The 16879-nt window shown below is 43.6% G+C and overlaps 1 protein-coding gene across 11 annotated transcripts in view; it reads left to right on the forward strand.

The window, feature by feature from the left end:
* CCAR1 (cell division cycle and apoptosis regulator 1) overlaps nucleotides 1–16879 on the forward strand; it is an 83501-nt gene that overhangs the window by 7396 nt on the left and 59226 nt on the right. For all 11 annotated transcript variants that reach the window (XM_026455313.1, XM_026455309.2, XM_026455316.1 and 8 more), the window contains one exon: nucleotides 15993–16165. In XM_026455313.1, coding sequence (XP_026311098.1) covers nucleotides 15993–16165 — 173 coding nt within the window. The remainder of the gene's footprint in view (nucleotides 1–15992; nucleotides 16166–16879) is intronic.

The raw sequence follows: 16879 nt of genomic DNA on the forward strand, positions 1-16879 counted from the left end.
GTTAGCCAGGATGGTCTCGATCTCCTGACCTCGTGATCCACCCGTCTCGGCCTCCCAAAGTGCTGGGATTACAGGCTTGAGCCACCGCGCCTGGCCTCCAAACTTTTTAGGAAAAATTTTTTTTTGGTTATTTTTTGACTTGTTTATTAAATCTTAAAAGCTTTAACTCCTGTAGTTTCAGATTTTTTTACTTGAATTAAACCAGTTGTGTTTAGGGATTTCAAATAAGTTTCCCAAGAATTTTACAGAGTGAGATTTTGATTGCCTTTTAATTTGAATATATTTTTATTTTTGTTATATCTCCTATTTATTCTTTGCTGCATTTTACTTGCTTAATGTTTTTTAATTCGAGGTCAATTTTGGAGACACTGTGATCTTCTGACTTCAGTGTTCTAAAATATGGTGGAAATGATTAGTTAATCTTGGTGACCTTTCTCCTTAAAGACGTGGAGGCCTGGCACAGTGGCTCATGTATGTAATCCCAGCACTTTGGGAGGCTGAGGCAGGAGGATCAGTTGCATGTAGGAGTTCAAGACTAGCTTGGGCAATATAGCAAAACCCATCTGCAAAAACTCAAAAATTAGCCAGGTGTGGTAGAGCACACCTGTAGTCCCAGCTATTGGGGAGGCTGAGGCATGAAGATTGCTTTAACCTTGGGAGGTCTAGGCTACAGTGAGTTGTGGTAGTTCCACCATGTTCCAGCCTGGGTGACAAGAGTGAGACCCTGTCCTAAAAAAAAAAATGAAATGGGTACTTCAGGGTTTTGTTTTATTTATTTATTTTTTTTTGAGATGGAGTCTCAGCTCTGTTGCCCAGGCTGCAGTGCAGTGGTGTGTTCTCAGCTCACTGCGAGCTCCACCTCCTGGGTTCAACCAATTCTCATGCCTCAGCCTCCAGAGTAGCTGGGACTATAGGTGCGTGCCATCACGCCTGGCTAACTTTGTATTTTTAGTAGAGACAGGGTTTCACTTTGTTAGCCAAGATGGTCTTGATCTCCTGACCTCGTGACCTGGCCCGCCTCAGCCTCCCAAAATGCTGGGATTACAGGCGTGAGCCACCGCGCCCAGCCTTTTTTTTTTTTTGAGATGAAGTTTAGCTCTTGTTGCCCAGGCTGGAGTACAATGGTGCGATCTCGGCTTACCCCAACCTCCACCTTCCGGTTTCAAGCGATTCTCCTGCCTCAGTCTCCCAAGTAGCTGGGATTACAGGCGTGTGCCACCATGCCCCACTAATTTTGTATTTTTAGTATAGACGGGATTTCTCCATTTTGGTCAGGCTGGTCTCGAATTCCCAACCTCAGGTGATTCACCTGCCTTGGCCTCCCAGACTGCTGGGATTACAGACATGAGCCACCGCACCTGCCCTGGGTTTTGATTTTAATGAATCCTGATTCAGGAGATTGAAGGTCAACAGTTATATCTGCATGTAAATGAAATTTATATGAAATTATTATGGATATATTTAATTCAGATCCAAGTATTTCAATTTTTTTTTTCACTATAGTGATGGGGTTTCAGTAATTTGCTCAGGCTAGTCTCAAACTGGGCTAAAGTATCCTCTTGCCACAGCTGGCCCAAGTATTTTTTTTCTGTGTTAAATAATGGGAAAACAGGAATTGACTTAATTTTGATAACAGGAATTATTAGTCACTACTATGTCCAGAAACAAGTACTGTGTACGTACACTTTGGCAAATTAAGCATGTTTTAGCTGGCTTTTACTGCATATAATTTGTTTTACATTCATATGTGTATTATGCCAATAAAATAGCTATTATAATAAAATTATATTGTCTATAGTTGTTAACATTTATATTATTACTATTTGAATGTATGTTATAGTCTTTTTTTAAAAGATAAAGGAGACATTGAAGGTTTATAAAACTTGTCAAAGGCAAAGTCAGTAGTAAATAGAGGTGTCTCCTTTCCATATTTAGCAGTAGATATTCCAAATATAAATGATGAGCGGTTAAGGTGAGAGGATCACCTGAGTCTAGGGAGGTGGAGTCTGCAGTGAGCCTTGATCATGCCCTTGCACTCCAGTCTGGGCAACAGAGTGATGCTGTGTTTCAAAAAAAAAAAAAAGGCAGCTATTGAAATATGCCAGCTATATTAGTATTCTGTTGTTTTGTTGCTCTGTCGCCCAGGCTGGAGTGCAGTGGCCGGATCTCAGCTCACTGCAAGCTCCGCCTCCCGGGTTCACGCCATTCTCCTGCCTCAGCCTCCTGAGTAGCTGGGACTACAGGCGCCCGCCACCTCGCCCGGCTAGTTTTTTGTATTTTTTAGTAGAGACGGGGTTTCACCGTGTTAGCCAGGATGGTCTCTATCTCCTGACCTCATGATTCGCCCGTCTCGGCCTCCCAAAGCGCTGGGATTACAGGCTTGAGCCACCGCGCCCGGCCGGTTGGTTGGTTTCTTTGAGACAGCATCTTGTCTGCCAGGCTGGAGTATAGTAGTGTGGTGTGATCATGGCTCACTGCAGCCTCAACCTCCCGGACCCAAGTAATCTTCCTGCCTCAACCTCCCAAGTAGCTGGGACTATAGGCACATGCCACTATGCCTGACTCATTTTTTGTTTATAGTGACATGGTCTCCCTGTGTTGCCCAGGCTGAACTGGACTCAAGTGATCCTCTCACCTTGACTTATTGGGATTGCAGGCGTGAGCCACCACACCCAGCTTGCACTTTATACTTAGATAACTGCATCAGTAGTTATCTCTTGCTTACAGCTTTCATGCCAAATTATCAGGGCCATTCTTGCCGCTGTTCTTTTTTTTTTTTCTGTTTGTTTGTTTTTGAGATGGAGTCTCCCTCTGTCTCCCAGGCTGGGGTACAGTGGCACCATCTCTGCTCACTTCAAGCTCCACCTCCCAGGTTCATGCCATTCTCCTGCCTCAGCCTCCTGAGCAGCTGGGACTACAGGCACCCGCCACCATGCCTGGCTAATTTTTGTATTTTTAGTAGAGATGGAGTTTCACCATGTTAGCCAGGATGGTCTCGATCTCCTGATCTCATGATCCGCCCACCTCGGCCTCCCAAAGTGCTGGGATTACAGGCGTGAGCCACTGCGCCTGGCTCTTGACATTGTTAAACCTTTGTATCCTAATCCACAGTGCTTACCACAGATCCTCACTTCCCTAAGGAAACTTTTCTCTTCCCATCTCTGTCTTGATGGTGATACTCTATCTTTAGTATTATTTTAAATTCTAACTGCTTGCTTTTATTTGTTTTTCTCTCTTAGTTACTATATATGATACTTATTTTTCCTCCAGCTCCAGTGCATCCATCAGATGTGATGTTTCTAAAACATAATTTCTGTCAAAATCACAGAATTTTGGCTGGGCATGGTGGCTCGTGCCTGTAATCCCAGCACTTTGGGAGGCCGGCGCAGGCAGATCACAAGGTCAGGAGTCTGAGACCAGCCTGGCCAGCATGATGAAACCCCGTCTCTACTAAAAATACAAAAATTAGCCGGACATGGTGGCAGGCGCCTGTAATCCCAGCTATTTGGGAGGCTGAGGCAGGAGAATCACTTGAACCTAGAGGTGGAGGCTGCGGTGAGCCCACATTGCGCCATTGCACTCCAGCCTGGGTGATGAGCAAGACTCCCTCTCAAAAAAAAAAGAAATCACAGAATTTTTTTCAAAGCTGGATCAGACCTAAACTAGATTTTTTTCTTTTTTTTGAGATAAGAGTCTCGCTCTGTCACCCAGGCTGGAGTGCAGTGGCACGATCTGGGCTCACTTCAATCTTCGCCTCCCAGGTTCAAGTGATTCTTGTGCCTCAGCCTTTGGGACTGTAGCTGGGACTACAGGTGCGTGCCACCACTCCAGCTAATTTTGTCGGTTTTATTTTTAGTAAAGATGGGGTTTTGCCATCTTTCCCAGGCTGGTCTTGAATTCCTAAGCTCAGACAATCCGCCCATCGTGGCCTCCCAAAGCTAAGCTGCATTCTGTCCCAACTTAATTCTCTAACAGATGAGGAAATTGAGGACAAGGATGGTGAAAAAAATTTGTTAGGTCTCACAGGAGGTCATAGCAGAGTCAGTGTCAGGACCTCAGAATTGTGGTTCATTTTATCTTCTATTTCCTCACATTCATCTGCAGAAGTATCTTCAAGGAGTTTTAGAATACAGTTCAGATTCTAGGGTGGTATTCAAGGTCTTATTTTTCTGGCCCTATTTTTCATTTCTCTCACCCCTTGAAATATATTCTTTTTTTTTTTTTTTTGAGACGGAGCCTCGCTCTGTCGCCCAGGCTGGAGTGCAGTGGCCAGATCTCAGCTCACTGCAAGCTCCGCCTCCCGGGTTTAGGCCATTCTCCTGCCTCAGCCTCTGGGGTAGCTGGGACTACAGGCGCCTGCCACCTCGCCCGGCTAGTTTTTTTTTGTATTTTTTAGTAGAGACGGAGTTTCACAGTGTTAGCCAGGATGGTCTCGATCTCCTGACCTCGTGGTCCGCCCGTCTCAGCCTCCCAAAGTGCTATAGGATTACAGGCTTGAGCCACCGCGCCTGGCCAGAAATATATTCTTAATATTTACCCTATTTTTTCATATCCTACCTGAAGTGCTGTGATACGTCTTCAGTGACAGCCATTCTTGGGACCAGAGCTTTTAGTTTTGAAAATTTCTGTTGTGTAAAAAGACATTGAGATAAATGGCCAGTGCCTCACCAGTCAGTGACCAGTCAGTCAATCAGATCTTTAGCCCTTAGATCAATTATCTTATTTTTTTGATCGTGGAGTCTTGTTCTGTCTGCTCAGGCTGGAGTCTGTCTTGCTCTGCCTAGGCTGGAGTTCAGTGGTATGATCTCAGCTCACTCTAACTTCCGCCTCCAGGGTTCAAGCAATTCTCCTGCCTCAGCCTCCTGAATATCTGGAGCTATAGGCTTGCCACCATACCCGGCTGATTTTTGTATATTTAGTAGAGACAGGATTTCGCCATGTTGTCCAGGCTGCTCTTGAACTCCTGACCTGAGTTGATCCACAAGCCTTGTTCTTCCAAAATGCTGGGATTACAGATGTGAGCCCCTGTGCCCGGCCTTAGATCAATTATTGAATATAGAAGTACCTTCAGTATATTTGATGAAAAACATTTACATGTGTATCTGTATTTAAACCAGTAAAATACGGAAGTGGATTTACCAGATTCAGACCAATTCTCACCCGTTTCATATATTTTTGTAAACATCCATTTATTTCATTTTTTGATTTTTTTTGCTTTTTAATCTTTTTAGCTAAGGGAAGAAGACATCCAAAAATAAACCTGGAGGGTTATTTTTGGTTGTTTTTGTTTGTTTTTTGAGACAGGGTCTCACTTTGTTGCCCAGACTGGTCTCAAATTTCTGCCTTCAAGGGATCACTTAGCCTGTGAATGGTGTCTTCAACTGCCTAAGGGGATTGACCAACAGTTATTTGAATTGTAGTAAGAAGAGGCTATTGCCAAGAGTACTAGTCATCGCTTCCAAAGGAGTTCTGAGAGCAGAAGAGCTGTCATCTGTTATAACATTATAGAAAGTATAAGAACCTCATATAACAATAAGGCTTTTCTTTTTCCTTATAGAATAGCACTTTCCAGGCCGGACATGGTGGCTCTCACCTGTAATCCCAACACTTTGAGAGGCCAAGATGGGTGGATCGCCTGAGGTCAGGATTTCGAGACCCACCCGGCCAACGTGGTGAAACCCTGTCTCTACTAAAAATACAAAAATAAGCTGGGCGTGGTGGTGGGCGCCTGTAATCCCAGCTACTTGGGAGGCTGAGGCAGGAGAATCACTTGAACCTAGGAGACAGAGGTTGCAGTGAGTGGAGATCACGCCATTGCACTCCATCCTGGGCGACAGAGCTGGACTCTGTCTCAAAAAAAAAAAAAAGAATAGCACTGTCCAATAAGTAGAACTTTTTTTTTTTTATTAGTATACTTTAAGTTCTAGGGTACATGTGCACAATGTGCAGGTTTGTTACATATGTATACATGTGCCATGTTGGTGTGCTGCACCCGTTAACTTGTCATTTACATTAGGTATCTCTCCTAATGCTATCCCTCCCCCCACCCCCTCCCCACAATAGGACCCGGTGTGTGATGCTCCCCTTCCTGTGTTCAAGTGATCTCATTGTTCAGTTCCCACCTATGAGTAAGAACATGTGGTATTTGGTTTTCTGTTCTTGTGATAGTTTGCTGAGAATGATGGTTTCCAGCTGCATCCATTTCCCTACAAAGGACACGAACTCATCCTTTATTATGGCTGCATAGTATTCCATGTTGTATATGTGCCACATTTTCTTAGTCCAGTCTGTCACTGATGGACATTTGAGTTGATTCTAAGTCTTTGCTATTGTGAATAGTGCCGCAATAAACATAAGGTAGAACTTTTCTATGGTAATGAGCATGTGCTATATCTGTATTGTATAATATGATACCCACTAACTACATGTGACTATTAAGTCCCTGAAGTATACTTAGTGTGGGCCGGGCGTGGTGGCTCAAGCCTGTAATCCCAGCACTTTGGGAGGCCGAGACGGGCGGATCACGAGGTCAGGAGATCGAGACCATCCTGGCTAACACGGTGAAACCCCATCTCTACTAAAAAATACAAAAAAACTAGCCGGGCGAGGTGGTGGGCGCCTGTAGTCCCAGCTACTCGGGAGGCTGAGGCAGGAGAATGGCGTAAACCCGGGAGGCGGAGCTTGCAGTGAGCTGAGATCCGGCCACTACACTCCAGCCTGGGCGACAGAGCAAGACTCCGTCTCAAAAAAAAAAAAAAAAAAAAAAAATACTTAGTGTGACTGAGGAACTGAAATTGTAATTTTATGTTAATTTTTATTAATTTAAATGAAACAGCCAGATGTGTTTGGTGGGTAGTAAATTGTACAATACAGTTATATAGGATCATAACACTTGTAGTACGTTGTATTTAAAATATTATTTTGTAGCCAGATGTAGTGACTTACTCTTGTAATCCCAGCACTTTGAGAGGGTTACTTGATTCCAGGAGTTTAAGACCAATGTCGTGGCACATGCTGGTAGTCCCTCAGGAGGTTGAGTCAGGAGGATTGAGCAAAACTCCATCTAAAAAAAAAATACAAAAAAAAAGTACAAAAACGTTTCTTGGGTCAGTTTGAAATTTTGAATTTTAAAGTCTTTAAAAATTTATTTTTATTTTTTTCTTCTTTTTTTTTTTTTTGGAGACGGAGTCTCCCTCTGTCGCCCAGGCTGGAGTGCAGTGGCGCGATCTCGACTCACTGCAAGCTCCGCCTCCCAGGTTCACGCCATTCTCCTGCCTCAGCCTCCCGTGTAGCTGGGACTACAGGCGCCCGCCACTGCTCCCGGCTAATTTTTTTTTGTATTTTTAGTAGAGACGGGGTTTCACCGTGTTAGCCAGGATGGTCTCGATCTCTTGACCTCGCGATCCACCTGTCTCAGCCTACCAAAGTGCTGGGATTACAGGCGTGAGCCACTGTGCCTGGCCTAAAAATTTATTTTTAGAGTGGGGTCTTACTATGTTGCTTAGGCTGGATTTGAACTCTTGGGTGGAAGCAGCCCTCCTGCCTTAGGCCCCTGTGTGCACCAACATGCTTCACAAGATTTTGAATTTTATTCATTGTTTCAGAAAGATGAGTCACCTTTTTTTTTTACTGAGATGGAGTTTAGCTCTTGTCGCCCAGGCTGGAGTGCAGTTGTGCAATCTTGGCTCACTGCAACCTCTGCCTCCCGTGTTCAAGCGATTCTTCTGCCTCAGCCTCCTGAGTAGCTAGGATTACAGGCACGCGTGCCACCACACCCGGCTAATTTTTCTATTTTTAGTAGAGACGGGGTTTCACCATGTTGGTCAGGCTGGTCGCACACTCCTAACCCAGTGATCCACTTGTGTCGGCCTCCCTAAGTGCTGGGATTACAGGCGTGAGCCGCTGCGCCCAGCTCCTCTTTTGTGTTTTAATTATACCTTGTGGTCAATAAGTAATTATGTTAATAGTATATTATAACATGACTATTTTAGTCATATGAAACTGATTGTAGTTTTTAAAAAATAATATGTGTATACGTACTTAATTTATTTTTTTTTTTGAGATGGAGTCTGGCTTTGTCGCCCAAGCTGGAGTGCAATGGTGGGATCTCAGCTCAGTGCAGCCTCCATCTCCTGGGTTCAAGCGATTCTCCTGCCTCAGCCTCCCGAGTAGCTGGGACTACAGGCATGTGCCACCATGCCCAGCTAATTTTTGTATTTTTTTTTTTTTTTCCCCCCGAGACGGAGTCTCGCTCTGTTGCCCAGGCTAGAGTGCAGTGGCCGGATCTCAGCTCACTGAAAGCTCCGCCTCCCGGGTTTAGGCCATTCTCCTGCCTCAGCCTCCCGAGTAGCTGGGACTACAGGCGCCCGCCACCTCACCCAGCTAGATTTTTGTATTTTTTTTAGTAGAGACGGGGTTTCACCGTATTAGCCAGGATGGTCTCGATCTCCTGACCTCGTGATCCACCTGTCTCGGCCTCCCAAAGTGCTGGGATTACAGGCTTGAGCTACCGCGCCCGGCCAATTTTTGTATTTTTAGTAGAGACAGGGTTTCACCATTTTGGCCAGGATAGTTTCGATCTGTTCACCTCATGATCCGCCCGCCTCAGCCTCCCGAAGTGCTGGGATTACAGGTGTGAGCCATTGCGCCTGGCCAAAAAAGAATATATTTTTATCCTTAAAAGTGGTTTTAGACAACTTAGCCCTTACTTTTTTTAATTTAATTTTTTGAGACAGGGCCTCACTCTGTCACACAGGCCGTAGTACAGTGGTGCAATCACGGCTCACTGTAACGTTGATATCCTGGGCTCAGGTGATCCACCCACCTCGGCCTCCCGGGTAGCTGGGACTACAGGTGTGCGCCACCATGTACCACCAGTTTTTTAATACTTTTCATAGAGACAGGGTTTTGCCTTGTTGCCCAGTCTGCCCTCAAATTCTTGGGCTCAAGCAGTCTGCTCACCCTGGCCTCCCAAATTGCTGAGATTACAAATATGAGCCACTGTGCCTGGCCTAAATTTTATTTAGCAGATAGCCTGTGGTCATTTAGGTCTCATTTCATTTAGTTATTTATGATATAAATACATAGTGATAAGTATCTATTGTGATTGTGATATGGGACCTTTTTTTTTTTTTTTTTTTTTTGAGACGGAGTCTCGCTCTGTCGCCCAGGCTGGAGTGCAGTGGCCAGATCTCAGCTCACTGCAAGCTCCGCCTCCCGGGTTTACGCCATTCTCCTGCCTCAGCCTCCCAAGTAGCTGGGACTACAGGCGTCCGCCACCTCGCCCGGCTAGTTTTTTGTATTTTTTTAGTAGAGATGGGGTTTCACCATGTTAGCCAGGATGGTCTCGATCTCCTGACCTGGTGATCCGCCCACCTCGGCCTCCCAAAGTGCTGGGATTACAGGCTTGAGCCACCGCGCCTGGCCGATATGGGACCTTTGACAATCATATTGAATGAGGTGAAAGTAAAGGATCAGAGTGCTTCAACGTATATAATTGGAAAAGATCTTCACGTGTTTGGCTGTTTATGTGTGTGAGGGAGATTAAATCAGAGATTAATAACTTTGTACTTTGCAGATGACAGAATTACTTTCAGAATGTTGATTCTAATAATTCACATTGAGTGCCGAATGCATGTATAAAAATATTTAAGGATAGCTTCTCAAATGTCCACAAAGGGAAGCATTAATAAATATTTAATGAAATACACTTCATTGAAACTAAAGTCTCAAGTATAAGTGATTTAGAAAAGAACTGTTATATATTTATAAAAGATATAATCACATTCACAGTGATTTCACAGAATTTGAATAAGTACCTAGTGGTGTGAAGCAACTACTCTACTGCAGTGTAAATTATCTTCCCATCAATTTTTCCTAGCAGTCAAACTCTTCATTACCCGTTAAATTGTCTTTTTGTTTTGTTTTGTAGAGTCTTGCTCTGTCACCCAGTCTGGAGTGCAGTGGCACAATCTCGGCTTACTGCAACTTCTACCTCCTGGGTTCAAGCAAGTACCTCAGCCTCTGAAGAAGCTGGGATGACAGGCATGGGCTATCACGCCTGGCTAATTTTTGTATTTTGAGTAGAGATGGGGTTTTGCCATATTGGCCAGGCTGGTCTCGAACTCCTGGCCTCAAGCAATTCACCCACCTTGGCCTCCCAAAGTGCTGGGATTACAGGCATGAGCCACAGTACCTAGCTAGAATTGTCTTGTTTCTAACTCATCACATGGACTGTCAGGTATAGAAAAGAGATGTGTGGGTATTGGATGTCATCTCACCTATTTGGTTCTGGACAGTTTTATGCTGCCAGAATACAGAACACCCAGAAAAATTATAAGAAAAAATAGATATTCTGCGATTTTGGCTCTGAGCACTTCTGCTGTGGCAACTGTCAATACTTCCAGGATTGTGGGAGTTGGTACCAGCAGAGTGAAACAGCAAATCTAAGGCCGTGGTTCAGGTGTATGAAAGTGATGTTATGATACTTATACTTGAATCACTGATTTTAAAATGTCAAATGCAGAACATGCCAATTTTAGTTTATTAACATGCCAATTTAGATTATTAGAATTTAATATACTAATAATTTTTCCTAGGGCCTTGTTCCTATTTACATGATAATTTTTTTTCTATTGCCAGAACAGTTTTTTTTGTTTGTTTGTTTGAGGCAGAGTCTTGCTGTGTCGCCCAGGCTATAGTGCAGTGGCGCCATCTCAGCTCACTGCAACCTCCGCCTCCCTAGTTCAGGCTGTTCACCTGCCTCAGCCTCCTGAGTAGCTGGTGCTACAGCTGTGCACCACCATGCCCAGCTAATTTTTATATTTTTAGTAGAGACGGGGTTTCACCACGTTGGCCAATGTGGTCTCAAACTCCTGTCCTCAGGTGATCTGCCTGCCTCAGCCTCCCAGAGTGCTGGGATTACAGGTGTGAGCCACCATGCCCAGCCAGAACAGTTGTTCTTAACCTTTCTTGGGCCTATATATAATCCTTTTGAAAATCAGATGACAGCTATGGATTTATCTTCCATTTTGCATACAGTTTCAGGAAATTATCCTACCGTTTAGAACCTATGCACTATCTAGGCATGGTGGCGTGTGACTGTATTCCCAGTTGCTTGGGATGCTGAAGCGAGAGGATTGCTTGAACCCAGGAGTTCAAGGCTGCAGTGAGCTAAGATTGCAGTACCACCTTCCATCCTGGATAACAGTGTGACTACATCTCTGAAAAAAAAGTGATAGAACCTGTGCCCTACATTTTGATACACTATTTTTTCTGTATTCTCATTGCAGTTAACCTCATTTTGAATTAATATTGGTGTTAAGATATTCCCCAGGTCTTTCTATTTAAATTCATTTTGTTGGTCCTTGTTTTATCCTTTCTCCCTACCTATGACATCTGACTTATCTTAAAAATAGTTAAAAGAGAAAATAGGCCAGGCACCGTGGCTCATACCTATAATCCCAGCATTTTGGGAGGCCAAGGTGGATAGATTGCTTGAGCCCAGAAATTCGACACCAGCCTGGACAACATAGTAGGACCCTTTCTCTACAGAAAATACCAAAAATTAGCCAGGCATGGTGGAATGTGCCTGTAGTCCCACCTCCTCAGGAGGCTGAGGGAGGAGGATCACCTGAGTTTGGGAGGTTGAGGCTGCAGTGAGCCAAGATTCTGCCACTGTACTCGAGCCTGTGTGACAGAGTGAGACCCTGTCTCAAAAAAAGAAAAAATGAAAAATTTAGTGTTGTAATGATTAGCACTGTGTATTTAGGGCATTTGTTTTTGTGTTTTTGTGTTTTTTTTTTTTGAGACGGAGTCTTGCTCTGTCGCCCGGGGCTGGAGTGCAGTGGCCGGATCTCAGCTCACTGCAAGCTCCGCCTCCCGGGTTCATGCCATTCTCCTGCCTCAGCCTCCGGAGTAGCTGGGACTACAGGCGCCCGCCACCTCGCCCAGCTAGTTTTTTTTTGTATTTTTTAGTAGAGACGGGGTTTCACGGGGTTAGCCAGCTTGGCCTCGATCTCCTGACCTCGTGATCCGCCCGTCTCGGCCTCCCAAAGTGCTGGGATTACAGGCTTGAGCCACCATGCCCAGCCTTACTTAGGGCATTTGTAAAGTTTTCTTTTCACTGTAGATTCTTCTCTTTCTTTAAATTTTGAAATTTTGGTTTTGGCCTGAAATCCCAGCACTTTGGGATGCACAGGCACAAGGATCACTTGAGGCCAGGACACTTGAGACCAGCCTGGGCAATATAGCAAGACCTCATCTCTATTATAATAAGAATTTTTAAAATGTATTTACTTGTTATTTTTGTCGAGATCAAGTCCCGCTTTGTCACCCAGGGTGGAGTGCAGTGGCATGATTTTGGCTTACTACACCTCCTGGGTTCAAGTGATTCTCCTGCCTTAGCCTCCCGAGTAGCTGGGATGACAGGCTCACGCCACCACACCTGGCTAATTTTTATATTTTTAGTAGAGACAAGGTTTCACCATGTTGGCCATGCTGGTCTCAAACTCCTGACCTCAGGTGATGCACCCCGCTCAGCCTCCCAAAGTGCTGGGGTCACAGGCGTGAGCCACCACGCTGAGGTTTTTTTAAAAACATTTTTTTAAATTATTGTTTTTGCAGAGGATAATTTTGAATTTTTAAAAATTCTAAATATGATTCCTAGGATTTTGTTTCTTATTTTGTTATTTTTTGTTTTATTTTAAATGAAATTAGACTTTTTAAATAGTTGATAATAAACCTCAAACTCTGAACGAAGTTTTGTGATGTTCAAGAGTAGGGTACCTTCCTTTGGTCGGTTTATTAAAGCTCTTTTTTTTTTTTTTTTGAGACGGAGTCTTGCCCTGTCGCCCGGGCTGGAGTGCAGTGGCCCTATCTCAGCTCACTGCAAGCTCCGCCTCCCAGGTTTACGCCATTCTCCTGCCTCAGCCTCCCGTGTAGCTGGGACTACAGGCGCCCGCCACCTCGCCCGGCTAGTTTTTTGTATTTTTAGTAGAGACGGGGTTTCACCGTGTTAGCCAGGATGGTCTCAATCTCCTGACCTCGTGATCCGCCTGTCTCGGCCTCCCAAAGTGCTGGGATTACAGGCTTGAGCCACAGCGCCCAGCCTGTTAAAGCTCTTTATTCTGTTTTTATAAAGCACAAATTGTTCTTTCTATAGAGTTAATAGTTATAAAGCAGCATTTTTTTCAGACTGTTTTCAGATACAAGCAAGATAGTTTGGGGAAGGATGTGTTCCAAGAGCAAATACTGGTTTTTATGGCCTCTTGGTGTTTTCCCCCTGGATACCATTGAGAAAATTCGGCTGATGCCTGTATTCCTAACACTTTGGGAGCCTAAGGAAGGAGGATCGCTTGAACTCAGGAGTTCAAGACCAGCCTGGGCAACATTAATGAGATTCCATTTCTTTTTTTTTTTTTTTTTGACACTGAGTCTGACTGTGTTACCCAGGCTAGAGTGTAGTGGTACAATCTTGGCTCACTGCAGCATCTGTCCCCCCGGTTTAAGCGATTCCTGTGCCTCAGCCTCCTGAGGTGTAATTCAGTTTAATTCAACTAAATTGCTTAAAGTAGTTACATGAAGCATAAATGCATTTAATTCCTGCGTTTAATTCAGTTTCCTGAACTTAGCCTCAGATACCATTTTTTTCAGTATTTATTGCCCCAGGGAGCTAGTGGTCGTTTTTCTAGGAGATCCGTTTTTGGAAAGGTCAGTGCTAGACCATAATTTTTTTTTTTTTTTGAGGTGGAGTCTTGCTCTGTCGCCCAGGCTGGGGTGCAGTGGTAGGATCTCAGCTCACTGCAAGCTCCGCCTCCCGGGTTTACACCATTCTCCTGCCTCAACCTCCTGAGTAGCTGGGACTATAGGCACCCGCCACCTCGCCTGGCTAGTTTTTTTTTTTTTTTTTTGTATTTTTTAGTAGAGACAAGGTTTCACCGTGTTAGCCAGGATGTAGACCATAACTTTTACCTGAAGTTTCTGCATTTAATGGAATTGAGTAAAAGGATCAAGTAAAACCGTTATCATATTCTCCTCAGTATGTAGCCTTCTCTAAGCATACATTAAACATTTAAGTACCAAAGTCTATCATTTTGAGCCCCTCTCCCCAATTATTTGGCCTTATCAAATTATCATTTTAAGTCACTACATGGTGAAATGTTTTTTAATTTCTCAGTACAGTAGTGTACACTAACTAAAACCTCTTGGTGGCCAGTTGTGGTGGCTTACACCCGTAATCCCAGTACTTTGGGAGAATGAAGCAGGTAGATTGCTTGAGCCTAGGAGTTCAAGACCAGCCTGGGAGACATAAGGGGATCACTTCTCTACCAAAAATTTAAAAATTAGCAGGATGTGGTGGCTTGCACCTGTAGTCCCACCTACTCGTAAGGCTGAGGTGGGAGGATCACTTGAACCTGGGGAAGTCAAGGCTTCCATAAGCTGTATTCGCACAACTATACTTCAGCCTTAGTGACAAAGTGAGACTGTGTCTCAAAAACACAAACTTTTTTTTTTTTTCCTTCAATATTGAGAGGTAGAGTTTCACTCTGAAAATCCCTCATAGTATTATGGCTCACTGTAGCCTGGAATGTCTGGGCTCAAGTGATCCTCTCATCTCAGCATCCTGAGTAGAATGGTCCTCCTATCTCAGCTCCCAGAGCAGGTGGGGCTACAGGTACCTGCCTCTGTGTGTGGCTCATTTTTTAAAATCTTTATAGAGATGAGCTCTCACTTTGTTGCTCAGGTTGGTCTCAGACTCCTGGGCCCAAGTGATCCTCCCACTTCAGCCTCCCAAAGAGCTGGAATTACAGATATGAGCCACCTTATCCAGCCTACATTTTTTTCTTCAAAGATTAGACAAGCATTATAATGAAAAGGGGAAAAGAGTAGAACAAGGAGTTCAGTCAGTAACTGAACAACCAGTTTAGATAACTCATTACCTTTGGACCAGGCTTTTTGTGCTTAAGTGTTGTTTTTGTCTGTTTTCTTTTTCTTTTGAGATGGAGTCTCATTCTGTTGCCCAGGCTGGAGTGCAGTGGTGATCTCAGCTCACTGCAACCTCTGGCTTCCAGGTTTAAGCGATTCTACTGCCTTAGCCTCCTGAGTGGCTGGTACTACAGGCATATGCCACCATGCCCAGTTAATTTTTGTATTTTTAGTAGAGACAGGGTTTCAATATGTTGGCCAGGCTGGTCTCGAACTCCTGACCTCAGGTGATCCTCCCACCTTGATTTCCCAGAGTCCTGGGATTACAAGCATATGCCACTATCCCCCAGCCAGTTTTAGTCTTTTTTAAAATCAGAAATTTTTCCTGACATGTAAAAATCCTATGTATTTATGGTATACGTACACAATTACTTAATACCAAAGTTTTATAGATATATATAAAGTCTTAATATATATATATGTCATGGAATGGCTAAATCAAGCTATTTAACGTGCATTACTTCACATACTTTTGTTGTGAGAAGACTTAAAAGTCTGCTGTCTTCTCAATGTTTACATATATAGTGTATTGTTATTAACTGTAGTCAACATGATGTACACTGGGTATCTTGAACATTCCTCCTAACTGAAACCTTTGACCAATGTGTGCCCAATCCTGCCCTGGGCCCCACAGCCTCTTTTAACCACCATTTTACTTTGTTTCTCTTAGTTTGACTTTCTTACACTCCACATATGAGATCATGCAATATTCTTCTTTCTGTACCTGGCTTATTTCACTTAACATAATGTCTTTCAAGGTTCATACATGGTGCAAATTACAGGATATTCTTCTTAAAGCTGAATAGTATTCCCTTGTGGATATATACCACATTTTCTTTATCCAGTTGTTCACTGATGGACACTTAGGTTGATTCCATATCTTGATTATTGTGAATAGTGCTGGAGTGAACATGGGTGTGCAGATATCTCTTCTGTGTACTTTTTTCATATTTTTTATATTCTTCATAATCTTGATTTTTATGTTTTCCTTTTTGATTTCATTTTAGCTGCACTGGGTGTTCAACAGCCATCACTCCTTGGAGCATCTCCTACCATTTACACACAGCAAACTGCATTGGCGGCAGCAGGCCTTACCACACAAACTCCAGCAAACTATCAGTTAACACAAACTGCTGCATTGCAGCAACAAGCCGCAGCTGCAGCAGCTGCATTACAACAGGTAAATCTTTAATAGGTCTTATTATTTGATGTAGAAAACTTTATGAAATCTGAGTAGCTAGCATTGCTACCTTCATTTGATAGGTAGTGAAGAATTATGTGTTTTTATTATGCTTATTTTTCTGGGGATGAATGTTATATCTGACCAGCATATATAGGGAAGAATAGTTGGGCCAGGCATGGTGGCTCATGCCTGTAATGCCAGCATTTTAAGAGACTGAGGTGGGAGGATGGTCTGAGCCCGGGAATTTGAGACCAGCCTGGGCAACATGGTGAGACAGCATCTGCAGAAAAAAGGAGAATTAGTCAACGTGGTGAAGGATGCATGTGGTCCCAGCTGCTTGGGAGGTTGAGGTGGGAGGATTGCTTGAGCATTGGGAGGTTGAGGCTGCAGTAAACTGAGATTGTACCACTGCACTCTAGTCTGGGAGGCAGAGCAAAACCCTGTGTCCAAAAAAAAGAGTAGTTGAATAGTCAAAAATTTTAAGTCCTTAAATTGGGCCGTTCTTATACCTTAATTATGTGAATAAGATTTACTTCTTTTTGGATCCCGGAGTATAAGTAATCACAACTTTATTTACTTTAGATGAAGTTTCACTGTTCCAGAAAATTTATCTTTATTCTTTTTATTTTTATTTTTTTGTTGTTTTATGAATCAATGCCATGCCAGAACAGAAAGTTTATGTTTAGTGTAATTGTATGTATTTCTATGTAT

This window comes from Piliocolobus tephrosceles, chromosome 9 (assembly GCF_002776525.5).
Source record: "Piliocolobus tephrosceles isolate RC106 chromosome 9, ASM277652v3, whole genome shotgun sequence".
Lineage (NCBI taxonomy): Eukaryota > Metazoa > Chordata > Mammalia > Primates > Cercopithecidae > Piliocolobus > Piliocolobus tephrosceles.